At 43.2% G+C, this 27605-nt stretch overlaps 1 protein-coding gene across 1 annotated transcript in view; it reads left to right on the top strand.

Moving 5' to 3' along the window:
• The window catches only part of LOC135208368 (signal recognition particle subunit SRP68-like), a 75823-nt gene extending 50212 nt beyond the window's left edge, over positions 1 to 25611 (top strand). Inside the window, exons 9-13 of the mRNA XM_064240469.1 lie at positions 6572 to 6724; positions 22957 to 23117; positions 23912 to 24023; positions 24166 to 24300; positions 25375 to 25611. Coding sequence (XP_064096539.1) covers positions 6572 to 6724; positions 22957 to 23117; positions 23912 to 24023; positions 24166 to 24300; positions 25375 to 25587 — 774 coding nt within the window. The 3' untranslated portion in view covers positions 25588 to 25611. The remainder of the gene's footprint in view (positions 1 to 6571; positions 6725 to 22956; positions 23118 to 23911; positions 24024 to 24165; positions 24301 to 25374) is intronic.
• Positions 25612 to 27605: the final 1994 nt, after the last annotated feature.

Raw genomic sequence — 27605 nt, 5'->3', positions numbered from 1 at the left:
ACTGTTAGTCCACCGTGAAAACATATTCAAAAAATATGAAAGCGGAAATGAAACAGATGTGGTTTATTTAGACTTTGCAAAAGCTTTTGATAAAGTAGACCATAATATATTGGCGAAGAAAATTAGAAAACACAATATCGTGATAAAGTAGGAAGATGGTTAAAAGAATTTTTACACAACGAAAACAGATAGTTATTGCAAACGGACTAGAAATCGGAATGAAGCCAAGGTAATATCCGGTGTGCCGCAAGGTACGGTGTTAGCTGCAATACTGTTGTTATTATGATTGAAGACATAGACAATAATGTTAAGGATTCGGTAGTGAGTAGTTTCGCAGATGACACAAGAATAAGTAGAGAAATTACTTGTGATGAAGATAGAACGCTCTACAAGAGACCTTAACAAAGTATATGATTGGGCAGAGGTAAATAGGATGGTATTTAACTCTGATAAATTTGAATCAATAATTATGGAGACAGAGAAGGAAAGCTATATGCATATAAGGGACCTAATAATGAGCCATCACAAATAAGGAAGCAGTTAAAGACCTTGGTGTGATGATGAATAGGAAACATGTTATGCATGATCAAATAGCAACTCTGTTGGCAAAATGTAAAGCAAAATGGGAATGTTGTTACGGCACTTCAAAACAAGAAAAGCTGAACACATGATTATGCTTTATAAAACATATGTTCGTAGTCCACTTGAATATTGCAATATGATATGGTACCCACACTATCAAAAGGATATTGCACAAATAGAGAGTGTACAAAGGTCCTTTACAGCTAGAATAGAAGAAGTTAAGGACCTAGACTACTGGGAAAGACTACAATTCTTAAAATTATATAGTCTAGAAAGGAGGAAAGAGAACGCTACATGATAATTCAGGCATGGAAAACAGATAGAAGGAATAGCAGAAAATATCATGGAACTAAAATATCAGAAAGAGCAAGCAGAGGTAGATTAATAAGCCCTGCCCAAAACTATACCAGGAAAAATAAGGAAAGCACACAGGACATTAATCCACTACGCACCAGCATCGATAATGCAGCGTCTATTCAATGCGTTGCCAGCTCATCTGAGGAATATAATCAGAGTGAGCGTAGATGTGTTTAAGAATAAGCTCGACAAATATCTAAACTGCATCCCAGACCATCCAAGATTGGAAGATGCAAAATATACCGGAAGATGTACTAGCAACTCTCTGGTAGACATTAGAGGTGCCTCACACTGAGGGACCTGGGGCAACCCGAACAAGATGTAAGGTCTGTAAGGTCTGCAGGACGAAGTGAAGAAGATGATGGAAAAAGGAGCTGTGCAACAAGTATGCAGTCCGACAAAAGGCTTCTACAGCAGGATTTTCTGGTACCCAAAGCCAACGGGGAGTGGAGGACAGTAATAGACCTGTCAACGCTGAATCTGTTTATAAGGAAAAACCAGTTTTTCAGTTCAAGATGGAACTCCGAAAACGGTTCTACAAGCAGTCAGAATCGGAGACTTTATGCTGACAGTCGATTTAAAGGACGCATACTTTCAGATACCAGTCCATCAGTCTTCAAGGAAATTTCTCCGCTTCAGTCTTGCAGGGAAAGCTTTCGAATTCAAGGTCCTGTGCTTCGGATTGACAACGTCTCCTCAAGTTTTTACAAGAGTGTTCACCCTCGTGTCGGCGTGGGCGCATGCTCAGGGGATCAGGCTAATAAGATATCTGGACGATTGGCTGGTGATAGCAAAGTCCAGGGAGAATTACTCAGGGACAGGGCGGCCCTCCTGCAGCTTTGTCACAGCCTAGGTATTGTGGTGAATCAGCAGAAGTCGCAGCTGGATCCAAGTCAACGTTTGGAATATCTGGGAATGGTGATAGACACAACACAAGTCAAAGTATTCCCGACAGACCAAAGAGTAGAGAAATGCAAACAAGTGGTGAATGCCTTTCTGGGAAGCAGACACACGCCAGCAAAGACAGTGGCAGGTGGTGCTGGGAATCCTAACCTCCCTGGAGAAGCTAGTACCACAAGGAAGGCTACACCTTCGGTCCCTACAATGGAGATGAAGGAGTTTTGTGGCACCAACAGTAGATCACCCGTACGAGCAAATTCCCTTGTCGGCAGAAGTGAGGAAAGACTTGCTGTGTGGGTGGACGACGACAATCTGACAGTGGGTGTCCCCCTTCAACAATCCTCCCCAGACCTCTTGCTGTTCTCGGATGCGTCACTAGAAGGCTGGGAGCCCATATGGAGGAGTTGATGGTGTCAGCAAAATGGAGTTGCAAGGACAGAGAACTCCATATAAACGTGCTGGAGTTGAAAGCAGCTTTCCTGGCTCTACAAGAATTCAGGGAGAGAGTAAAGGGACACTCAGTGGTATTGATGTCAGACAACACCACAGTAGTAGCTTATATAAACAAGCAAGGAGGCCTAGTTTCTCGGCAGTTACATGTGATGACAGTTCAACTTCACCAGTGGGCTATAGAGAACCTGGTAGACATCAAGGCCAGGTATATTCCGGGAAAAAGAACATAGTGGCCGACAAGTTGAGCCGCAGGGATCAGATTCTGGGAACGGAGTGGGTCCCTACACCAACAGGTAGTGGACAGGATGCTCATGTTGTGGGAAGGACCGATCATAGACCTATTCGCAACCAGGTACAACAAAAAGTTTGAAGTGTATTGTTCAGTAGTCCCGGACGCAGAGGCAGTAGCAGAAGATGCGCTACAACACCCCTGGGACAATCTGGACGTGTACGCATTTCCTCCATTTTGTCTAATCCGTCAGGTTCTGAACAGGGTAATGCGGTCTCAGAACCTCAAGATGACCCTGGTAGCCCCGTTATGGCCGAAAGCAGAGTGGTTTCCAGACCTACTGGAACTCCTAGTAGATGTGCCAGAGAGTTACCTCCATGGAGCAACCTTCTGTGTCAGCCTCACGTGGAGAGGTACCACCAGTCGTGAAGTCCCTATCAGCTTCACGGGTGGAGACTGTCAAGTATCTCCTCCGAGAGCGAGGGTTTTCGCAGAAAGCAGGCACTCAGATGGCAGGTAATATCAGAAAATCATCTGCGACAGTATACCAAGGAAAGTGGTCAGCATACTGTGATTGGTGTCGTAGAGGGAACGTGTCTCCACTCGGTACCACTATTCAGCAGTTAGCAGACTTTCTGATATATCTCAGAACAGAAAAAAAATTATGTCTGTATCTGCAGTGAAGGGGTACAGGGCTGCTCTAGCCTCAGTCTTACGAATGAAAGGAGTGGACATATCGTCTTCATGGAGTTGGCCATGCTGATGAGGAGCTTTGAACAGTCATGCCCACCAAAGGAGCTAAAAGCCCCAGATTGGGATCTGACCAAGGTACTGAGTAGTCTGACAAAACCCCCTACGAACCACTAAGGCAGTCCACGGATAGGAGCCTGACCCTGATGACAGTCTTCTTATTGGCCCTGGCTTCAACCAAAAGGGTGGAGGAGCTACATGGCCTCTCATATCTCATAAAGCACTCGAGAGGTTGGAGATCAGTGGTGTGTGAGTTTGTCCCAGAATTCGTGGCAAAGACCCAAAATCCAACAATAGTAGACGGCAGATTCGACTCCTTTACCATACCTTCCTTGGCAGACTTTGTAGACAACGACAAAGCTGAGATGCTCCTGTGCCCCGTCAGGGCACTAAGGGAGTACTTAAAGAGAACAAGGCACCTCAGGCCGGGGTGGCCAGAGGTTGTTCATAAGTACAGGACGGAACAACGAAGGAAGTGTCCAAGAATACAATATCATTTTGGCTAAGGGAGATGATCAGAGATGCTTATACTGTAGAAGACAGAGGTCAGATAGCCAGGTGGGAGCTAGAGCTCATGACATCAGGTGTGTGAGTGCTTCCCTGGCATTTAAGAAGAACATGTCTGTGGATAAAATTCTGAAAGCTGGCGTGTGGAAGCGCCAAACAACTTTCACCTCATTTTATTTGAAAGATGTTGCCCATATCCTTGGACACCTTTTCCTTGGGTCCAGTGGTGCGGCCCAACAAGTGATATAGTTCATCCAGTGCCCCTGGCGGTCAGTTTGCGTCTAGTCTAAGATGAAGGTATGAAAGTAGAATGAATGGGATGACTGGTCTTTTTTTTCTTTACTACTTTCTTCCTACTCCTTTAACTACGGGCAATATGATGAAGGAGTACCGTCATGTGCTGGAACGGACTAGATGCAGGTGAGATGGTCAGCCATACTGTGAATCTATCTTAGCTGATGATATACTTTTCAGTAGCAACACACCCCTCTGGATAATAAGGAAAAGAGGGGTGAAGGTGGATCCAGTCGCAAGGGACAAGAGTAAACAGTAGAATGGTATCTACACCCAGTGGGAGGAAACCAATAGATCCGCTTATATCTTTGGTCCTAGGTTCATTGTCCATTCTCTTAGAATTTCCCTATACATATCGGAAATGGATAAGGTGGCAAACTCCCAGTCAGTTGTAGAGACTTACCCCCCTCCAATAGTAAGTCTATCCTAATGTTAAGACCGAAGGTTTGTTTCGTGTATGAACAAATACCAAATTTGTAACTAATTTGTATTTTTCATAACTAACAAACCTGAGGTCTTAACAGTTAAAGGCCCACCTCGAACCACCCCTCTAGCAGTCTAAACTGGGTTAGAAATATAACTGATGGGTCACAGGTAGCCGTGGGCATTCTGGGTATACTGCCATCCCCGTGACCTGGTATAGATGCCATTAGTCCCTGGATCTCACAAGTGTAATTTTAATTCTACCGGTTTCCAGCTTGGCGCTAGTAAATCCTAATGTTAAGACCTCAGGTTTGTTAGTTATGAAAAATACAAATTACCGTATATTTCGGCGTATAAGTCGACCCTTTAGCCCCAAAAAATCATGCCAAAATTAGGGGGTCGACTTATCTAACGGTAACAAAAAGTTAATCTTTTTTATTTTGCCATATCGGTACTTGAATCCAAGCTTTACAGTTGGCTAATAACAATGACAGCCTTGTTGAGGTAACTATGTATGTAAATACCAGTATTAAAAACATTTCACACTGTAATACGACAATAATAATACATTAGAACATCCATTACCTTAAATAAAATTTTAAAAATCAAAGTAACTTGAAGAAACCCCAATCGCACAGCAAGTGTAAACATTGCATAGCCATTTTATATGATACGTTTTACCCTGCTGCTTATTTTGAGCGTACGATTGGCCTCACATTTTATAGGTCGACTAATATACCCGATATTAGTTATAATCATAACAATTTACTCAGAATTGGAGGGTCGACTTATCTTCCGGTCGACTTATACGCCGAAATATACGGTAGTTACAAATTTGGTATTTTCATAAATTCACCATAAATCGAAATATTGTGCTAGAGACTTCCAATTAGTTGCAAAATTAAGTTAAATGATTGAATATTACTAAAATATTAGAGTTTTAGCTTACAATTGCGTTTTTCGACCACTTCGATAGAGTCAAAGTTGACCGAAGGTTGAAATTTTGGCACTTATCGTTATTTATATAAAAATATCTCAAAACTGATAAAAGCTACAATCATGAGTATTTTTTTTGTTGTATTCTTCATAAAAATGCGCACATTTTCATATATAATACTCCATGTAACGGCTAATTTAAAATGGTACAAAAATTATGTCAAAGTGACGAAATAATTTCCGAGATGTGTCACAGATACTTTTTAGTGCGGCAAGAAAGAAATTCGCGCATGCGTAACGATTGTAAACAAAACAACACCTTGATCCGTGAACTCCCAGCATCCCCCAAGGCGCGTGATTCAAGAGTTTTTGGCTGGTAGGCCTAAAAGTATTTTTCCGCGAATTTTTAAAAAAACTTTTGTATGTCGACGTAAAATACGTCCAGTCGGCACCCGAGAGATAAAAAATGTCGTCGTAAAATACGTCCAGTCGGCGTTTAAGGGTTAAGTAAGAAATTATTTTACTGCAAGTGCCTCACTGCTATTGCCTCTGATTTGTTTCTTCTGCATGGGTGTTCTTTCTGGAGTAGCAGTAACTTATGTATTGAGTAAAGGAGTTCCCTTTAGCGGATGAAATTTCTTTGTGGTCGACTCAGAATGTGTTTCAACTCAACTTCCAGTTAATGCTTCACTGTTCCAGGAAGTCTAAGTAAATTGGGTGTTGGGTAATTTTAGATAATGTAAAACCTATTAAGCCATGTATATTTCATTGTTGAAATCCTAATTTTACTTAGAATGGCTGCCTACCATTCTTTGCCATTGGTGCAGTTCTCTGGTCTGCTGACCAATTAGTGAAAATATTTTGACACTTAAAAGTGTTGACTGGCACTAATGGGTTGATTTTCTCTTCTTACCTTGCTGTGCACATTTTAAACAACTGTTTGGCCCACTGTTGACCACCATCCCAACTGGTAGTTAGTGGTGTATTCATGAAACTGCTTAAAATGTAGGATTGTAAACTTTTGTATTTTAAATGATAGAATGCCACATCAATTTTTATCAGAAGATTGATGTGTATGGAGATATATACTGTTTAGCTTATTACTTCCAATAATATTAACAGATTGTAATTGTGTTTCAGACATTCAAACCACGACAACAGGTCAACACAGGACCAGTCTCACCTTTGCATTTCCTTCATACGTACTTGTCTTATCACCGGTTGAATTTAACGATACTTCGAAACAAGGCTTTAGTGGATACCTATCAAAAAATTGTCTCGGGAGAAATTGAGGTACTGTGTTGTAATTTTATGTTATTCCATTCTGTTTTTTGTATTTTTCTAGCTAGAAAAGGGCTCTCCTTATTCAAAAAGCAAGGAAGGTCTTTTCTTTGTTACAGCCTTTAATATTGATGTAAGTTAAATGTCTGTAGCCAGCCATGAGAATTTATTCATAAATATAGTGGAAATTAGAGTACGAAGAATTGGAGGAAAATAGACGACTTAGTCGGACTTGATAAAGGATGAAAAGTAAGTAAATGACAGAAAGCAGTGTAGAAGGCAGCTAAAGAGTCACTGCAGAGGACCATTAATGCTGCTAGTAGCACATCTTGTAAGGCACACTGTGGACAGCACTTCCGTACACGACATTCTTTTTCTTATGGACAATATCACTAACCAAGTAAATACTTTGAGTAATCATGAATAATGTTAATAGATGTAGTATTTTGTTAATACTCAAGTTTGGTGTTTTGCTAATTCCTTACATGAACTGTTATCAAAACCTTCAGAAACATCTGCTGCAGCAACAGAAAAGATTTAAGAGATATTAGAAAGTTAAGGATAAATGAATACTTGTAGATCTGTGTATGCCGCGTAGTTTCAGAGATTTGATGCTTTATTGAATCTAAATGAGAAAATTGTCATTAAAAAAGCTTGAGGAATGTATTTAACTTGAATCCAGCTTGCACTAGGGAATTTACGTTAAGACTTAATGTTTGTTAGTTATGAAAAATACAAGTTGATATTGAATTTTTCATTTTAATGAGACAACTGAATCGCTGTGTTCATGTGGTCAGATGATTTAAATGTGATGGATAAAGCGATAACTGATCAATGAGTAGCAACTTATTGTAGAATTTCCTTTTTATATTTATCTGTTTTGCTGGTAACTGGGGTCACTACCTAAATTTTAGTGGTCTTGGAAACTACAAGTGTCCTTGATCTAGATTCAGAGAATGGAACAAAAAGAAATATGTCCTAGATAAAGAAAGAATTGTGATTTCTTTCATTTCACCATCACTTCCCATTTCCTTTTGTCATCAGTTGCCATATACAAGAAGTTTCCATGTGGAACAACATACCAGTTTCTGACCTTTCTAACTGAAACATACCAGTTTCTGACTGAAACAGGGCACCTCCCCCTGTTTTTAAATATGTTTGACCCAAGGCTTAATAGGCCAATAAATAATTATCCTCAACAAAATTGCATCTTGCAAAAAATTAAAAGTTAAAGCAACGTAACAGGAAAGTGATAGCAGACAATGAATGCACTCCAATATATAGCAGAAATCATGTTTAAGTCACAGTACCCTGTAGGTGGCAGGTTAACTACCAGCTTCTACACACAGACAGTAATTGGTTTTTCTAAACATGGTAGTTTTTACCTCCTGTATCCTGCCCTCTTTGAAAATTTGTAAAACCCTACAAAATGGGGTCAGTCTGGCATCTCGGTTAAACAGTACCAAGCTAGTTGGTGTTAACCTCACAATCGTTTTAATCCGTTATGCCACTTCTAAGTTAATACCATATTCTAAACCTCCATATCTGCCAATTATATTGAATTTGATTGGAAATATTTGATTGCATAAATCAATAAGTTGAACTATTAGTATTACAAAATATAATCTTACCTTGTTCTAGTTTTCCCCTTAGTTTAAGAGATATTCTTTTGGGCTAAACTTGTAAAATTATACAAATGTGACCCATTGGTCTTGTTGAATTAATATTAAAAATTATATTGATCCCTAGAAAGAACAATGGTCTCTTCAAACAAAAGGTACTAGTGTCAGTAAGGCAGTGACTTTTTCCTTTAAAAAAAGAAAAAACCAGTTTAAGAAATTTACTTTCTCATAAATGTGCATTGTTCATATATGAAACAAACCTTCGGTCTTAACATTAGGATTTACTAGCGCCAAGCTGGAGACCGGTAGAATTAAAATTAAACTTGTGCGATCCAGGGACTATTGGCATCTATACCAGGTCATGGGGCATGTATTACCCAGAATGCCCTCGGCGTCTTGTGACCTGCCAGTTATCTTTCTATCGCCTTTAAGATAGGACGTGTTCTCTGTGTATCTGTTTAAAGCCGGTTTTAGTTTGCCCATTTTTATCCATTTCACTTTCATTTTTCTTATTAATTCTCTCTCTCTGAGTGTGCTCAGTGTGGGTGTGAGACAAGACAAAGGAAATGCCCTGGAGTCAGTGGCTTTCCATGTTCAAGATTCCTAACTTCGGTGTCGACGGATCCTCATCCAACGTGTAGTAGGTACAGAGAAAATGTATGTACAATTACTAATCCTTGTTCTGTTTGTCGTGGTTGGCCGGTGGAACAGTGGAGGAAGTTTTATGTGAAAGGCCAGTACAAAAGAAAGGAGTCGACGCCATCTTTGGATGACCAAGCGTTGCCGGCTTCTTTTGTATCTGCAATACACCAGACTGCTCCATATGTTTTGCCACCTGCCTTTGATTTGTCCCATACCCCTTCGATTTCTCCTAGTGGTTCGTTATCAGAAACTCCAGGAAGGGTTTTGGGTAATTTGATCCATAATATTTACGCTCCGTTGTTCCCAGCAGGGAGGGGGGAGCATCGCCATCTTTGTTCCAGGTGCCTGCTCCTGACTCGAACAGGATGGAAGGTATGTGGGCGGCGCTAGGCCTACCAGGCGTACCAACCTTGGAAGGTTTGCTGTCGCATTATGTGGCGTCACGTTTCCAGCAGAATCTGGCAGCGCTGAATATTCCTCACCCCCCGGGTTTGCACTTTATGGGAAATAATGCCGCGGCTACGCCAACAACTTCAATATTTACGGCGATGCAGAACATGGGGGGTAGTTTTGCTGCAAACACAGGGATGCCAGCAGCAGCCGCCCAGTCTCTCCCTACAAGATTGGTGATGTCACAACCGACGTCACACACGGACATGGGAGACGCGATGACGTCACAGCCTACTGCTTCTCAGCCTACTTCGCTGCCTTTGGATTCAAATACGCTTTCTGACTCGGTAGTACACACTGTAATGAAAAAATTACAGGATCTAGAGAAGAAAATTGATGAGAAAGACAAAAAGAAAAGGCGTGATTTGTCGTCTTCTTCCTCTAGCTCGGCGTCATCGCTAAGTTCGATGACATCACAGTGTGTACCATCAAGCGTTGGAGGATACGGAATTTTGCGACTGATCCTCGGGCCAAGAGGAGAGGAGTGAATTCTTCTTCATCTTCTGGCCAGGACTGTCACATCCCAGTCAGCAAGAAAGGCAAGAAGTCAGTGGCCGGTAAGTTCAAAGCTAGCGGACGAAGCCGTTTACAAGAGTCCGAACGAGCGAACGAGATGACGGCCGATGGGATAATGGCCGACGCGGAGTTCCCAGTAGAGACTACGAAGAGTCAAAGAAAAACTACAGTGTCGTTGGCGAAATCGACGTTAGGGCCAAAAAGTGCAGCAAAGGATAGAGCACAGATACCGGTTTTGCCTGTAAGACAGTTTAAAATATGGAGAAAAGATGATAAGGCTCCTATTAAAAGAACGAAGAATAGCGAGTTGGCAACCTCGTCTGATAATTTGGTGGAAGGCGTTGTCCGCCTAGATGAAGGATCAAGGCCGAATTCTCCGACGGTCGTTGGAGACAATATCAATCGTCATGGAGAGGAAGTGAGCTCGGTTTTGAGAGAGCCTTCATCTTGGAGGTATAGGCGAGATTCTCGCTCTAGATCTGCAAGCAGGGAAGGAGTGAGGTGGTCTCGTTCTCCTGCTGACTGTTTGTGATCGAGCCGTCGGCGGTCATCAGAGATCAAAGAGGCCGCGGCCGTAGGGGCAGACTGCCAAGAAGCACCCGGACGTTTCTCAGGGGATAGGAGTGAGATAGCGTCTCCTGTGGCTGAGCACAGTACGCTAGAACCGGAGGGAGAAAACCAAGAGTTTCTGGCTTCGTATGCGGAGGTGATTGATTTGATTTGTCAATTCAATAACCTTTCGGAGAGAACGGAAACACCTGCCAGTATGCTTCCTCTGGGGATTGACATGACGTTTTGGGGTGAAAAAGGATACCAAGGTGTCTTATGAATTGCCTTGTTCAAATCATGTGGAGTCCGCTTTACAACACATAAACGCAGGGATTGCGGGAAGGGACAATTCCTTAAGATCGCTCAAGTTTATCCCTCCTCCAATAATGAAGCACAGAAAATATTATACGACACCGACGGTTCCTTTGCTACTTAGACAAATTAACCCAAATGTGGTAAGGTTAAGGCCTGGATTAACCTTAGATCAAGTAAAAATGGAATGCCCTTCGATGACTTGCCAGAGGTGGCTGCTACGTCAGAAGCAACAGCTTCTTCTGTCTTTCAGAACTGCCTTTCTTGGCGTTGGATCTTTGGTCAACAGCAGTGGCAAAGATTGCATCCTCAGAAGTGACGAGGAAGGTAGTGGATGAATCAATGTTCATTAGATTACTATAATCAGGTGCCAAAGCAATTGCGTACTTGACAAATTTAAGTGCCAATGTTTGGGCAAATATCCTGTTAATGAGGAGGGATGCAGCTTTGGCTAGATTAAGCCGCACTGTTGATTTAGATTCCCTTCTAGCAATGAGGAATGGGAATATCTTAGAGTCGCAATTGCTGTTGCCAGAAGCCATACTAGAAGAGGCTATAGATAGAAGAAGGATGGACACTAACGATAGATTTGTACAGCAGGCAGTTAGAAAAACATCTAACAGTCAGGCTAACCCTATGGAGGTAAGGCAGCAGCAAACACCTCGAAAGAAGCCAGTGAGGCATAACATCCCTAATAGAGCAACAAGACTCTCTTCCCCTAAGAAGTTAGCTCATCGGCCCTTTCACAATAGAAATAACAGAGGGAGGGGCTCATGACGATAGGATAGGCGCCTCTCATCACTCACCCACACCAGTGGGGGGTTGCCTGGCAAATCACTGGAAAGTGTGGCAGGAACTGGGAGCAGAGCAGTGGGTGGTGGATGTTCTCATGGTCGGGTATTTAATTCCGTTTGAAGTATCCCCACCCCTGACAGAACAGCCATTACCTCACCTCGCTTATGCTCAAGAACCTCAGAAGGCTTTTATTCTGCAAGAGGAAGTGAAGAAGAAGATGGAAAAAGGGGCTGTGGAACAAGTATCCATTCCGTCAAAGGGGTTTTACAGCAGAATTTTCCTTGTACCTAAAGCCAATGGGGACTGGAGGACAGTAATAGACCTGTCAACATTGAATATGTTTATAAGAAAAACCAGATTCAAAATGGAAACTCCAAAGACGGTTTTACAAGCAGTCAGGATCAAGGACTTTATGCTGACAATCGACTTGAAGGACGCATACTTTCAGATCCCAGTCCATCAGTCTTCCAGGAAATTTCTGTTTCAGTCTTGCAGAGAAAGTTTTCGAGTTCAAAGTTCTGTGCTTTGGATTGACAACATCTCCAAGTTTTTACAAGAGTATTCACTCTTGTGTCAACATGGGCTCATGCTCAGGGGATCAGGCTAATAAGATATCTAGACGATTGGCTGGTGATAGCAAAGTCCAGAGAGAAATTACTCAGGGACAGGGCGACCCTTCTACAGTTTTGTCACAGCTTAGGTATTGTGATAAATCAGGAGAAGTCACAGTTGGATCCAAGTCAACGGCTGGTTTATCTGGGAATGGTTATAGATACAATAAAAGCCAAAGTATTCCCGACAGACCAGAGAGTAGAGAAATGCAAACAAGTGGTGAATGCCTTTCTGGAAAAACAAACACAGCCAGCAAAACATTGGCAGGTAGTACTGGGAGTTCTAACTTCCTTGGAGAAGCTAGTACCACAAGGGAGGCTACACCTTCGATCTCTACAATGGAGGATGAAGGAGTTCTGGTCACCAATAGTAGATCACCCATACGAGCAGATTCCCTTGTGAGGAAAGACTTGCTGTGGTGGGTGAAGGACAACAATCTGACAGTGGATGTTCCCCTTCAGCAACCCTCCCCGGATCTCTTGATGTTCTCAGATGCATCACTAGAAGGTTGGGGAGCGCATATGGAGGGGCTGAAGGTTTCAGCAAAATGGAGCGGCGAGGACAGAAAACTCCATATAAACGTGCTGGAGTTGAAAGCAGCGTTTCTAGCACTACAGGGATTCAGGGAGAGGGTGCAGGGGCAATCAGTGGTATTAATGTCAGACAGCACCACAGTAGTAGCTTACATAAACAAACAAGGTTTAGTGTCTCGACAGTTACATGTGATGACAGTTATACTTTATCAGTGGGCTGTAGAGAACGTAGTAGACATCAGGGCCAGATATATTCCGGAAAAAAGAAATATAGTGGCCAACAAGTTGAGCCACAGGGGTCAGATCCTGGGAATGGAGTGGTCCTTGCACCAACAAGTAGTGGACAGGATGCTCATGCTGTGGGAAAGGCCGATCATAGACCTATTCGCAACCAGGTACAACAAAAAGTTGGGAGTGTATTGTTCGGTAGTCCCGGACATAGAGGCAGTAGCAGAAGATGCGCTACAACACCCATGGGACAATCTGGACGTCTACACATTCCCTCCATTTTGCCTAATCCGTCAAGTTCTGAACAGGGTAATGCGGTCTCAGAACCTCAGAATGACTCTGGTAGCTCCTTTATGGCCAAAGGCGGAATGGTTTCCGGACCTTTTGGAACTCCTAATAGACGTGCCGAGAGAGTTACCCCATGGAACAACCTGCTATGTCAGCCGCACATGGAGAGGTACCACCGGTCGGTAAAGTCCCTATCACTTCACAGGTGGAGACTGTCGAGTATCTCTTGCGAGCGAGAGGGTTTTCACAAAAAACAGCAGTGCAGATGGCAGGAAATATCAGAAAGTCATCGGCAGCAGTATACCAAGGACAATGGTCAGCATACTGTGATTGGTGTCGTAGAGGGAACTTGTCTCCACTCGGTACCACTATTCAGCAATTAGCACTTTCTGATATATCTCAGGACAGAAAGGCATATGTCTGTATCTGTGGTGAAGGGGTACAGGGCTGTCTAGCCTCGGTCTTACGCATGAAAGGTGTGGACATTTCATCTTCATGGGAGTTGGCCATGTTGATGAAGAGCTTTGAGCAGTCATGTTCGCCGAAGGAACTGAAAACCCCAGATTGGGATTTGACCATGGTACCGAGTTGTCTGACAAAACCCCCCTACGAACCACTAAGGCAGTCCACAGATAGGAGCCTGACCCTGAAGACAGTCTTCTTATTGGCCCTAGCTTCAACCAAAAGGGTGGGGGGAACTACACATGGCCTGTCATATATCGTAAAGCACTCGAAAGGTTGGAAGTCAATGGCATTCGAGTTTGTTCCAGAATTCGTGGCCAAAACTCAAAACCCATCAATAGTGGATGGCAGATTTGACTCATTTTCCCTACCTTCTCTGGCAGATTTTGTAGACAATGACAAAGATGAGATGCTTCTGTGTCCTGTCAGGGTAATAAGAGAGTACTTAAGGAGGACAAGGCACCTCAGGCCAGGGTGCAGGAGGTTGTTCGTAAGTACAGGACGAAACAAAAAGGAAGTGTCCAGGAATACAATATCATTTTTGCTAAGAGAAACGATCAGGAATGCCTACATCACAGAAGACAGGGGTCAGATAGCCAGGAGAGGGCTAGAGCTCATGACATCAGAGGCTTGATTGCTTCTTTTGCATTCAAGAAGAATATGTCTGTGGAGAGAATTCTGAAAGCTGGTGTTTGGAAACGCCAAACGACTTTCACTTCCTTTTTTATTTAAAAGACATTGCCCATAGATCCTTGGATACCTTTTCCTTGGGTCCAGTGGTGGCAGCCCAGCAAGTGATATAGCTCATCCAGTACCCCTTGCAGGTCAGTTTGTGTCTAGTCTAAGATGAGGGTATGAAAGTAGAATGAATGGGATGACTGGTCTCTTTTCTTTACTACTTTCTCTCTACTCCTTTACCTACGGGCAGTATGAAGGAGAGTACCATCACAAGCTGGAACGGACTAGATGCAGGTGAGGTGGTCAGCCATACTGTAAAGTTATGTTAGAGTATAGTATACTTTTCAGTAGCATCACACCCCTCTCAGTAATGGGGAAGGGAGGGATGATGGTGGATCCAGATACAAGGGACAAGAGTGGTTTATGAGAATGGAGGGTCCTCTATTTTCCCATAGTTTATAAACCATGGCATGATACCAGCACCCAGTGAGGGAAACCAATAGATTTTCTTATATCCTTGGTTCAAGGGTTTATAGTCCATTCTCTTGGAATACTCCTAATATTCGGAGTTTGTTTCATATATAAACAAATGACAAATTTATAACTAATTTGTATTTTTCATAACTAACAAACCTGAGGTCTTAGCAGTTAAAGGCCCACCTCGAACCACCCCTCTAGCAGTCTCAACTAGGTTAGAAGTATAAATGGCAGGTCACACGACGCCGAGGGCATTCGGGGTAATACGTGCCCTGTGACCTTGGTATAAATATGGATTCCGGGTTAGTCCCAGGATCGCACAAGTTTAATTTTAATTCTACTGGTTTCCAGCTTGGCGCTAGTAAATCCTAATGTTAAGACCGAAGGTTTGTTAGTTATGAAAAATACAAATTAGTTCAGACATAGTTAAAATAAAGTTTGCTAATAAATGACATAATTTCTGTTATTTTGTATTTATAAAAATGGTTTAGGATGGTGGAATGCAACTTGTATAGTAATCCCCATCAATGTACAGGTTCATTTTTGTCTGTGAAATATAAGGAACCATAAATTTGTTCCGACACGGCATACAACCTGAGGTCCCCTTTTACAATAGGAAGGTACTAGCGGCAGCTATGGATAGGTCGTAAGCTTTCGAACAAGGGGTTCGGTAGTTAACTGCTTGTCCGACAGGCGCGCGCGCGCGACTGGGAGGTAAACAAATCACTTTTGCTTTCGGCCTGCTGGCGTGTGGACGTGTATCATCGCTCTGATGGCCCGCTTCAATCGTCGTTGCGTTCCGCATGGTTGTACGTTTTTTCTTTTTCTATTTATCTAGTGAAACTGAATTGTAAGTACAATCATTTCATATTTATTTCCATTGAATTCAATTGTGAATTAAAGGATCTTGGTTTCACCACGCCCTCCGATTACCCGAGTGCGGGACTGAAGGGCGTAAGTGCGGGAATTCATTTTCCCAGAAATGATCCTCGTAGTTGGTGTATGCTTCGGTGCCGAGGGCGGAGAGCGCTCTCGCTCCGAGCGGTACTAATTTTGGTTGGAAAGGTGTAGAATTGAAAATCGTAAGTAAAGTGCGTCTTTCATGATTATATATTTTTTTTTGACCTGTATGCTCGGTTGCCGAGCGAATGCGCTCGGCACGAAAACTTATTCTGTATGGAAGTGAATCGCAAGTACAGTATTCTTTTTCATTTTCATATATATTATTTTGATTGTAGCAATACTCATTTTGGATCAGTTTCCGAGCTTACCCGGAAATTGATCCTTTCCCCTTTTTATTTGAATGAAGTGAAATCGCAAGTGCAGTTCTTTTTCATTTTCATATTTTATTGAGATTGCATTGTTTACTTGGATCAATGTTTCCACTATTTCCCGGGAATTGATCCTTCCCCATTTTATTTGTATGAAGTGAAATCGCAAGCGCAGTATTCTTTTTCATTTTCATATATATTTTGATTGCATCAATTCATTATGGATCAAGGTTTCCATTCATAATCGGGAATGGATCCTTTTACCCTTGCGCTCGGTACCGAGGGCGCAAATGCGCTCGATCCGAGCCTTATTCATTGTGAAGTGAATCGTAATGCAAGATTCTTTTTCATTTTATTCCTTTTATTATTGATTGCATCAATATTTACTTTGGTTCAAGTTCCGCCCAGTCAGGGAATTGATCCTTATGCCCTTGCATTTCGGGCCGAGGGCACGATTGCTCTCGTGGCTCTTATTATTATTGTTGGGTACATGGGTGCTGTGCGGGGGTGGGGAACGAGAACCCCCCCCCCCCCCCCCCCCCCCCCCCCCCGCTCTGCTCCCACAGATGGCCCTTCCCCTTGGGGGGGGGAGGTTATCTGCGTTCTTCTCCTCGCCCGATCCGTCGAGCGCGGGGGAGGGCGCTCGGTGCCAGATGTACAATTGTATTCGGGGTCTTCCACTCGTTTTCGGAGAGGGCTCACCCCCCCTGCGCGAGGGACTTCCCCCACTAATCGCTACTACTGTTATTTCCGCAGGTGCTACTGCCACAAGGGTGGACCTTGGTGAGGTATGGGCGTCCTTCCATTTGCAGGGCGTGCTAGTGTCCAGGGGCTGCGGTTCTATGTCTGGGCCTACTGCGGTCACCCATGGAGTGGTGACCACGCTCCAGGTGACGACGTCCCTCCTCACCTGGTGTACTCGCCTCACGTGGTAACAGTCTTTGGCCTACAGCCGCTGTGAATGCCGTTCGCCGTACCGAGAGGGGGGCGTGCCGCCGCCGCTCGTGGTTGCCGCGCTGCCGCGACCACACTTCCGCTGCCCTAGAGCTCGCCCCTGGACCTGCCGCCGGTATCAGGATGTTGCTGGCTGCTGCTCCACTTCCTGTGTTTCCGTGGCTGCCTGCCGTACCTGCCGATTCTGGGCTGGACTGTCCATGCAGTTGCTGCGCTGGCTGTCCCTGCCGTTGCTGCGCTGGCTGTCACCCTGCCGTTGCTGCGTGGCTGTCCCTACCGATGCTGTGCTGGCTGTGCCTGCTGTTCCTGAGATGCCCATAACCTGCTGACCAGTCGTCCCTGTTCGTGGTGGTACTACCCCAGACTTTGGTTCTGTCTGTACAGGTGCGTCCGGGCCCTGTGGCTTCGGCTACAGCAGCCCCGGCTCCGCCCTGGATAGCAGATCTTACGTCTGTCCTGAGGAAGCTGACGAAGAAGAGGCGGAAGGGTCGTCGTCGGGCGTCGTCTTCATCTTCTTCATCGTTCGTCGGCTGCCGCCTCTTCCCCTTCGACTTCTAAGGCTTCACAGCCGAGGAAGAAGAAGGTTGCCTCCTCCCTCCTAAGAAGTCTCCCTCGGGAGCTTCTCGGGACCCGTCTCACCTCGGTGGGACGGGAGGGTTCCTTCCGCTGGTCCTCCTGCTCCTTCGGGAGCGGGGCCCGTCTCTTCTTCCGCAAGGAAGAAGACTACGGGGACCAGAGGCGGTACCGGCTAACACCGGTACTTTCCTCGCCTGGTGTCAGTGGTTCTGCCACTGCATCAGGGTCTGTCTCGGCCTCTCGTTCGCGGGAGGTACCGAGTGTACGGTCGCCCTACCAGCGACTGTGCAGCCAGGAACCAGACCTCTGAGTCCCGCTCAGCGTCAGGTTCACGGCACCGGGCGGAAGACTGGTGACAGCCGCTCACGCGACTCTCACCAGAGCCACCGCTCTCGCTCTCGCGGCGACCAGGGGGCTGGCTACCCTGGGGGACGTGACGGTCCCACGACCGCCCCACGGGCTGAGGCTGGGAAGAGGTCCTCCCGTTCGCCGGTGCCAGCCACGGCTGGAACCAGCGACGTGACGTGCCGTGAGGACAAGCACCGTCTCACTGTGACAGTGGAGCCTGCAGGTCGCCTGACCATCGCTCTCACAGAGAGCGATCGGGTACGGCAACCAGCACCAGCTCTTCTGACACTCGAGATCGGGGCCGCTGTGCTCAGTCCAGCCGTTCTCCACAGCGAGACGGTTCGACCAGGCCTGCAGCTCGATCGCCACCGCGGTTTGACGATCGCCTGCAGCCCTCCAAGCCTGCTGGTTCTGCCAGCGAGCGAGGAGGGAGCGTCAGGTCTGCCTCTCCCCTACCTTCAACCTCCTCGGTTACACCGGGAGGAGCGAGGTATTGAGGAGTGATCGTGAGGGGTGCGCCCCTCATGATCCCACCACGACGCCCTACGTGCCAGGCACGGTTCTTGGACCGGCCAGGACGTATGCGCAAGTGGATGGAAAAGACCGAGAGGGCTGTCGCTGTTCCCTTTCTTGGAGGAAGGTTCTCGGAATATGCTCTTGTTCGAGGGCTTAACGGTCCTACTCTGCAAGATGGCTGTGACTTCCGAGATCCAGAGGAACTTTGCCGAGGTTATGGCGCTGATTCGTCAGCACAACGACCTCGGGGAAGGATCGCCGCTCCCACCAGCAGAGCCACGTCTCGGCTCGAGTCGTTTTGGGGCCCGAGAGGGAACCCAAATCGACGGTGGGTCTGCCGCGATCGGAGCTTGCCGACTGTGTTGAACCAGGTAGTCTCTCGTCTCCGGACAAGAAGGCGCTCTCAGTTCTGGCCGGATCGAACAAGCTACTTCACCTCCTCTACTGTGACAGAGGCGTTTCTACGTGTCTTCGGACACCGTATTTGAATACCCCTTCGGTCCTCCTGAGGTTTCGACCTCGACGAGGACTGGAATGAGTCGGAGGACGGTATCGGCTCTCTCCTGTCAGGTGTCGATCAGCCCCACCCAGACGACGTTCACAGTGGCGGCAGACCCTTACCTACAGTATGAGTTCGTAACCCTCCTCGGGAAAAGGGAAAACGTTTTCTCCTGACGATACGTTTTCCCAGGCTCTGAGAGGCCTCGCCGTAAGGCGATGGCTGCTCCTTTTCTTCTCCAAACTGCTAGTTCCGCTGGGAAGGCGAGCCAGTATCCAATTCCTCCCCCATTCCCTCTCTCCTTACGGCTCACGAGGGAAAGGGGAGGGATCCTATAGATATTTCTCTGTAGATCCACGTTAGGGCTGCGCTACCGGGGGGACCTTCGGGTGTCCTACCTGACGTAAGCCCCGGTCGTTGAGGAGGGATCCTGCCCCTTTCTCGATTTCTACGGGAATCGGGAGACCACCAGCCGATATCGTTGACGAATTCGGTGGGGGGTTTCGCAGAGTGCTTAGAATTCTACGGAATTTTCTAGCGCACTCAGATGTGTTCGAGTTTTTTACGATCTCCAAACACTTAGGCGAGACACACGGTCCAAAGTGAGCGAGAATCCCCGATAATTGTTACCACGATAATCGGGAACCTCGCTTATGCTCGAATTCCTTGTAATTTCCTAGCATTTGGGAAGAAGACTGCTGCTGAAAGAAGCGTTATCTCACAGTTAGGCGATTAACCTGGAATAGAGAAGAACGGACGGGAACTTCCAGTTTGGCTTGAACTATCGTCTTCGGTATTCTGTTCACCATTGAAGCTTTCCTTTGGGAAAGACTTCTCCTTCACTCTCTTGACTAGAGACAGAAGGCGGTCGATCTCCAATCCTTATTCTCATTCCTCGAGAGAAAAGAAATTTAGGATGGAGGTCGTGGTACAGAACCTACAAATATACTACGTATATTACCCTCGCGACATGATTCTTTTAACAGTTGAATTGTCCGGGGGGTAGGCGCAATACCGTAGTTAACTCTACGGTTTGTGACCGAGAGAACGAATTGTATCTTAATTGAACTGCAACTCGGGGTTGCCTGCAACCTCCCAGCAGTTATCAGTTTCGATTTTAGATACTTGGTATTGTCATGACAACACCAAATCAGCTTTTGTATTTACCGAAATCCGTTTCGGTTAAATATAATTGCTCGAGCGTATTCTTTATGCTCGATGGTTCTAGCCGAACGCATTCCTTCGTGGAATAATGGATTACCTGGCAACTCAGGATGACGAGTCACCGAGAGCTACTGCGTATTGAACTGCCTGATAGCGGCTCAGTATCAGCTAGGTCTCGGAGATGCACGGTCGGTTACGTCTCTCTCTCCCCTGGTTTGATTGACTACCGAACCGTATCTCTGCCCAACAATCATGGACTTAGGTCTCTGATTAACGGGGATTCTCGCAATAATGAAGGACCATCTACTGCTGTGACGCTCGATTTCATCGCCTTCGACATTGCGAGAATTTTCAACAGAGATATCTCTTGGACTCTTTCATCTTTCTGTTTACCGCACGGTAACAGAAGTCTGTACTAGTCTCCCGCTGCATCGCACCGCGATAATGCGAATGATTTTTGCAGACATCTGAGTTTGTCTTCAAAATATCTCGTATTCGTAGGTGTGCAATTATTCATTGCTCGCCCCGAATTAACAGATATGTCAGAAGACATCGCCTACTCTCCGACCTGACAGCTCTACTTCCAAATGTTCAGCCCATGAGAAGCAGTTCTTCAGGCAGTATTTCCCTGTCTTCATTACTGAAAAGCGCTCCGCTTTTATTGCAACTACGATCCTCACCGGACAGCAATGAATAGCGGTTAGCGTTCTCAGTCTTTGTAGCACAGGTTCAGAATCTTGAGAATCCTTCTCTCGGTTCAGCTGTGAAGACGTAGGTTGCATTTTCTGTACACCTTCATCTTCAACGACACATAGTGTTGTTTCTCCTTAGCCGAGAATCAACTATACTATGAGATATCTTGCCATCAGGGACCTCGGTCTCTAGAAGGCAATTGACTTTCGCCTGTTGGGCACATGCCTTAAGAGAGTCATCACCTTGCCTTCTGGCATCGGTGACGAACAAATTATTTGTTTAGTCTCTTGGCATAACCCTTTTAAGGCGAAGGTCACGTGACTTGCTCGGGTGCTTGGACAACTTGCCTCCTACCGAACGCAGTCAGTCGGCAGCTGTCAGAGCGCCCAAGTCTGTTACGAACTTCGCTGTGGACTTAGTTCGGTTGTTCCATAACAGTCTTTTCTTCGTCCTAACGGCTTGTCACAGTACCCATACCATCGACACCCACCATTGAGTGTCGGTGTCCTATCCACTACGAGAAGAAACAACTTCGCTGCAGACGGATAGACCAGTATGGGTACAGGACATCACCGAAGTCGAGAAGAGGGATAGGTCATACGACCATTCCCTTCTTTTCCTCTGAGGTAATTGCATGACTTTTCCTGCGAAGTCAAGCATCCAGGGGATGGGGATTCGTGACGCTCGATTTCGTACCGAATTCGTAGCGAAGACTCTGAACCCTTCGGTTCCTGACGATCGGTTAGAGTCCTTCACAATCCCCTCCCTTATGGACTTCACCGCCTTCGATGCGAAGGAGATGCTGCTTTGTCCTGTGAAAGCGCGACCGCGCTTTCTGAAGAAACTCGACATCCCAGGCTGAGTGTTGAAGACTCTTCGTCAGCACCAAGATGACCTAGAAGTACACTCCCTCGAGTTACACAAGAACTTCTCCGTGGCGCAGGTACTGAAGGCAGGGGTGCTGGTACAACCAGACCACTGGCACCTCCTTCTACCTTTTGGATATTGCCCACAGGTCCTTGGATCGTTTTCCTTGGGACCCGTGGTGGCTGCTCAACACGTTGTGTAGCTAACCCAGACCCTAGCAGGCTGAACAGCATCGAGTCCTGGTGTGACTGTAAGAATAGATATGTGAATGAGAGAGTGACTGGCTTCTCTTCATATCTTTTTCTCCCCCTCTACCTGTGGGTAGAGGGATACGGTCATCACCTTGCTGGATAAGGACGAGATGCCGGTAGCTACTCGACAGAGCCCCATCCTATCCCTTTCACTAGGGATGGGAGCGAATATCCACCACTTCCTCCTACAAGGGGGGGGAAGTGGATGCCAACAAGAGACAAACCATAACTTTATGTTGCCTCTTGCAAATAGGAACTTGTTCTTGTTTGCTGGTACGAAGAGATACGCTTGCCTCTCTCTTAGTACTCGGTCCAGAGGTCTGACCATTGATCCTGCGGTGCACACCCCGATCAATCGGACGAGGCTTGGATCCTCCCTCGTCTTACGACCAGGGAGGCATTCCAAGGTTGGGTGGCGAACACCAGTCTGTTCACAAAAGAACTCAGATTCCTCCCACCAAGAAGTGAGTCTTCCTATTGTAAAAGGACCGAAGGTTTGTATGCCGTGTCGGAACAAATGACAATTTGTCCAAAATTGCATTTTTCCTAACTATACAAACCTGAGGTCCTTTTACACATAGTCCCACCTCATGCCACCCCTCACTCTGCAGTTTTTGCTTGGGCCAAAAGCAAAAGTGATTTGTTTACCTCCCAGTCGCGCGCGCGCGCCTGTCGGACAAGCAGTTAACTACCGAACCCCTTGTTCGAAAGCTTACGGCCTATCCAGCTGCCGCTAGTACCTTCCTATTGTAAAAGGACCTCAGGTTTGTATAGTTAGGAAAAATGCAATTTTGGACAAATTGTCATTTTTAAACTGTACCATAGCTATTCTTTGTTTATTTGAGAAAGCTTTTGAATTGTTTAAAATTTATATTCACAATAGTAGTGACTCCCTTTTTATTTTCTCTTTATAACTGTTAAATCCTTTTCTTAACTTCCAGGTTGAAGATGGTAAGAAAGCTCCTAAATTGCAAGATTTAGTACGATTACAAGAAATTATAATTCAGAACTTGAATGATTTGACGCATTTACCTGGCTTGGAAGATGATGATGAACTGAAACAAAGTGTTGAAGGACAAGTATTAGCCTACAAAGCACATCGGTAAGTGTTTTATAATGAAAGTTACTTGTTTGTACTCTTTTACAAAGGAAATTTACATTAACATTTTGTCGATTGTAATTATTTTTAATAAAATTTCAAGATGAGAAATGCCAGAAGAAAAGTGGCACTTTAGCTTCATTGGTAAAGCCTGGAGAAAATGTCAGTGATATAGTAATCCTTTTATGAATATTCAAAATGACCCTCACTGGTTTTTGCAAAGCTACATAGAAACACAAATGAGGAATGGAATGTACAACCAGAATTAACATTGAAACAATAATTAGGTTATTATGTCATAACTATAGAATGATTACAGTTATAATACAAGACTTTTGGAAGTCGTTCTCTCTCCCAGCTTCAAGAATAGTAGTAGTATTATGAGCATGGTAAGAGAGGAAGTAGTTCTGTCAGGTAGTACTTAGTATAGTTGTTATTAGTAATTCAGTAGGTTAAATAAAGCTGACATAGAAGAGTTATGGAAAGGTAATAGAATTTCAAAGGGTAGAGAATGTGCAATAGAACATTGAGGAAATTATATACTGCAAGAATTTGTTATTTAAAGACAGGTAGAAGTAATCAATAAATAAGTTTGTTGAAATGTAGTTAAAAAATTAGGGGGAGAACGATGAAAAATGGCATGAAATGGAGGCTAGAAGAGATCGAAGAACAATTGGCAGAAGTGTCTTCAAGGTATTTAGATTTAATTGTGATTAATATTTGCCTTATTCTTTGTTAGTAATTACAGTAACAGTAGGTTGTTGTTGGTTTTAATCAATACTCTTATCATTTTTCAGGTGTTACTATGTTGCTGAGAGCTTCATGAAGTTAGAAAAATGGGCAGAAGCACTCATTCTGTACGAAAGGACTTTAACTTACATTAAATCTGCTAGCAAGAATAAATCAGAGGTATGAATTCTTGTTTTGTCGTATTTATATAATTTTTGAACGAGTGTTTTAGACCATGATATTATTTAATTTGAAATTTGAGTATTTACAAACTCGATACTTGAACTTTGCTTCATTCACACTGATCTTTGTATCTTTTCAGACATCAATGGGAAAAAGCCTTGAAAAACTTTCTGCCATGGTAGACAGTAAAAAGTTCACAGCTCATGCTCAAGCCATTCTAGCATCAGAGTCGATGGTTCCCGATGTTTCAAGGCTTTCCATTAAGAACAAGAAGGCAAGTCAAACCAGGATATTACTGTTTTTATAAATAACCGAGTCACTTAAAATTACAAATAAGGAAGTGGCTAAATGATGTGGTTTCTAAATAATCCAACCTCTGAACTTTAGTCACTTAAAATTACAAATAAGGAAGTGGCCAAACGATGTGGTTTCTAAATAATCCAACCTCTGAACTTTTAGTCACTTAAAATTAAAAATAAGGAAGTGGCTAAACGATGTCTAAAATAATCCAACCTTCTGAACTTTAGTCACTTAAAATTTACAAATAAGGAAGTGGCTAAACAATGTGGTTTTCTAAATAATCCAACCTCTGAACTTTAGTCACTTAAAATTACAAATAAGGAAGTGGCTAAACGACGTGGTTTCAAAATAATCCAACCTCTGAACTTATGTAATTTAAGTCAGAAAAAAAAATAAATGATACCTTTTTCATGATTAATTTGAAAAATGTTGGTCCAAAATAATTTTTTCTAATGACAAATTTAACTTCAAAATTTGTAATACAAAGCCTCTGTTTCATTGAATGGAGTCATCTGTGAAATATTTGTTCCTTCAATTATAACTTGAGAAAATGCTAGAAGAAAAAATTATTGCATATTGTGTAACAGCTTGGAACTGTGATAGGTAGAAGCTGATTTTGTTTTTTAATGAAAGTAGTACATACTTCATATCAGAAATACACCCTGAATTATAATTCCCCTTGGTATCATATCAGAAATACACCCTGAAATATAATTCCCCTTAGTATAAGTTATTACCAAGGTAAACTAAACTTAATATCCAATCCTCTTTATCATCAAATTATTTGCAGACTGATCCTTTGTTTGTACTTTCATTTTCCCTCTGCATTCTTTGGTCAATGCCTGTTGGACATTATCATTTTTATAATTCATTCAGTAAATAAATATTAGCAAGCATTCCTTTTCTAGTACTATCTCAACAATCATTTCTCTCATAACGAAATACTGCTGTGGTATAGAATATGAAATTTTTAATTCTGTTGTGTTGTCTTGTATATAGAGTGGGGGTAAATTTACTATTACTTGTAATTTTTGTGTATATTTTTCAGATGTTGATTGAGCGCTTGGATGAGTACATTGAAGACTCCAGTTTAACTTCTAAACATCCGAATGTAGCACAAGTGCCATCTCCTATGACTTCTGTGCCATGTAAACCTCTTTTCTTTGACCTTGCGTTAAACTATATAGAATTCCCATCTTTAGATGACAAAGTAGAGGCTAAGAAACAGACTCCAGCAGCTGCTGCTGGTGGAGTGGAATAACTGTTTGGTGAAAGGTTTATGGGGTTGGGGTGGGGGTACCAAAAAGTAAGTCTTATAAATTTTTTATACTGTCAGTCATAGATCTTAAATTTAAAAAAGAAAATTTTTAAGTTAGTTAAGGTAGTGGGATGCTTTTTTTTCCCTTGTAAGGTTGTTTACATGCTTATGTTAAAAAATCTTACAATTTGTGAAAATCTGAGAAAATAGGATTTTGTAAGTGCCTTCTGCTCGATTATTTTGCAGATAAATATCAGTAAGCGTAGATTATTTGTACAGTAAATTGAAATATTTTGTTAAGTTGAGACAATTTATAATGAGTTTAGAAAGGTTTTATTTACTTTATGAGTTTTTCATAAGGAATTAAATTTGGTACACCATAAGAATTAGTTCCTCTAGGCTCAATGGAAGCAACTAATAGTTATGGTTTGATACAAATTTTGTTAAATATTGTTATAAATAGTAACATTTTTGATAAACAGTCACCATTAGCTGCTCTTTTCTCTATCCTCAAAAATATTGTAAATCTCAAACTCAACTTCAAGTTGATGCTGATAATGGTAACATTAAGAGAATTCACACTGGGGCCAAAACCCAGTTGAAAGGAAAAAGTTTTCACCCTTTCATGATCACAACGGTGGCATCTGGTGACCTTCATCATCCTAACAAACTCATGACATAGCAGCTGAATCTTAGTTTGTGGTTAATGCATTGCTACCTCAGGCTTAGAATGACATGCTAGGGCCAACTTTTAGTTTTCTGTAAATGAGAGACATGTTTATATTTGTTCTCTGTGACACTATAAAATGAAAAAGAAAATAGATTGTACATTTATTTATATAAATAATGAATACCAGTAAATGACAAGCAGAGTATGTAATCAGGCATCACTTGGCCTCCAAGTGAAATGTAACTTAGGAAATATATTTTCATATAAAAATGTAACAAATGAAATATACTTGTACATGAAAAACGTAGTGTAAATTCATGAAATTTCTGAAAACCTAGAGAACAACAACTGGATGTCCAAAAGCATTGATGACACTTAATGTTGAAAGTGACTTAATTTCAACTATAGCACTTTATTATAACATATATAATGAATCAAAAAGTATTATACCACATTTTAACTTAATTTATGCAATTTTTTCTGGAGATCACTGGAAGTTTGCATATGTTTGTTTTGCAAGATTTTGAGTGTCAGGTTTTTAACAATTTAGAGATAGACTTAGAATCAGTGTGTGTGATTGTGTTTGAAGATCCTTTGAAGTTTGTAGGTGTTTGCTCGTTTGGAGTACAATATCTGTTAAAATAGCTAAATTAACAAAATTTCTCACAGGAAGTGGTTTTGTTTTCATGTGTATTGAATTTGTTTCATGTTATATATTTTTTGAAACAAGAGTAATATGTCATAATATGCAGTAATATGATTTTACAGATAATGACATTGATCATGCTGAGATGAAATACTTTCCGTATTTCAATTTGAAATGGCAGCTGAATTAGTTAAGGCTAATTTTAATTAACTTTGTGGCAATGAAGGACATGCTCTAACAGTAAGTACCTTGGAACTGAAGCTGTAGTTCTTAAGTATTTAGGCGAGATGAGTTTTTTTTTTTATGAATTATTAACTAAAAAAGTTCAAGCACAGAAGTTTCAGAGGTGATTGCAACAGTATTTCATAGGTTAGTTTTTCCCATGTAGATTTTACCAAGACTGCCATCGCTAAAGAATGGCCATACCCTCTCAAAAAGGATTCACACTGCAGCATTGTACAGGAGTGTGATTTGAAGGAAACTAGATATTTTGAGCATGACAGAATGTTTTTGCAATATTTTGTATAGGGACCACTGCCTTCAATCTCCTTTCCCAGCACACTGCAGGTAAAATAAAAGGTTCTTAACAGGTTCCCAGATGCATTGCTCTCTACCTTTTATTTTTCAATAGTTCCTATTGATCTACTGCGTAGTTTTTCAACTTCTCTGACTTCATCTTGCTTAAATATGCACCTCATTAAAGAA

Source organism: Macrobrachium nipponense, chromosome 35 (genome assembly GCF_015104395.2).
Source record: "Macrobrachium nipponense isolate FS-2020 chromosome 35, ASM1510439v2, whole genome shotgun sequence".
Classification (NCBI taxonomy): domain Eukaryota; kingdom Metazoa; phylum Arthropoda; class Malacostraca; order Decapoda; family Palaemonidae; genus Macrobrachium; species Macrobrachium nipponense.
This window is presented reverse-complemented; position numbering and strand designations above follow the sequence as displayed.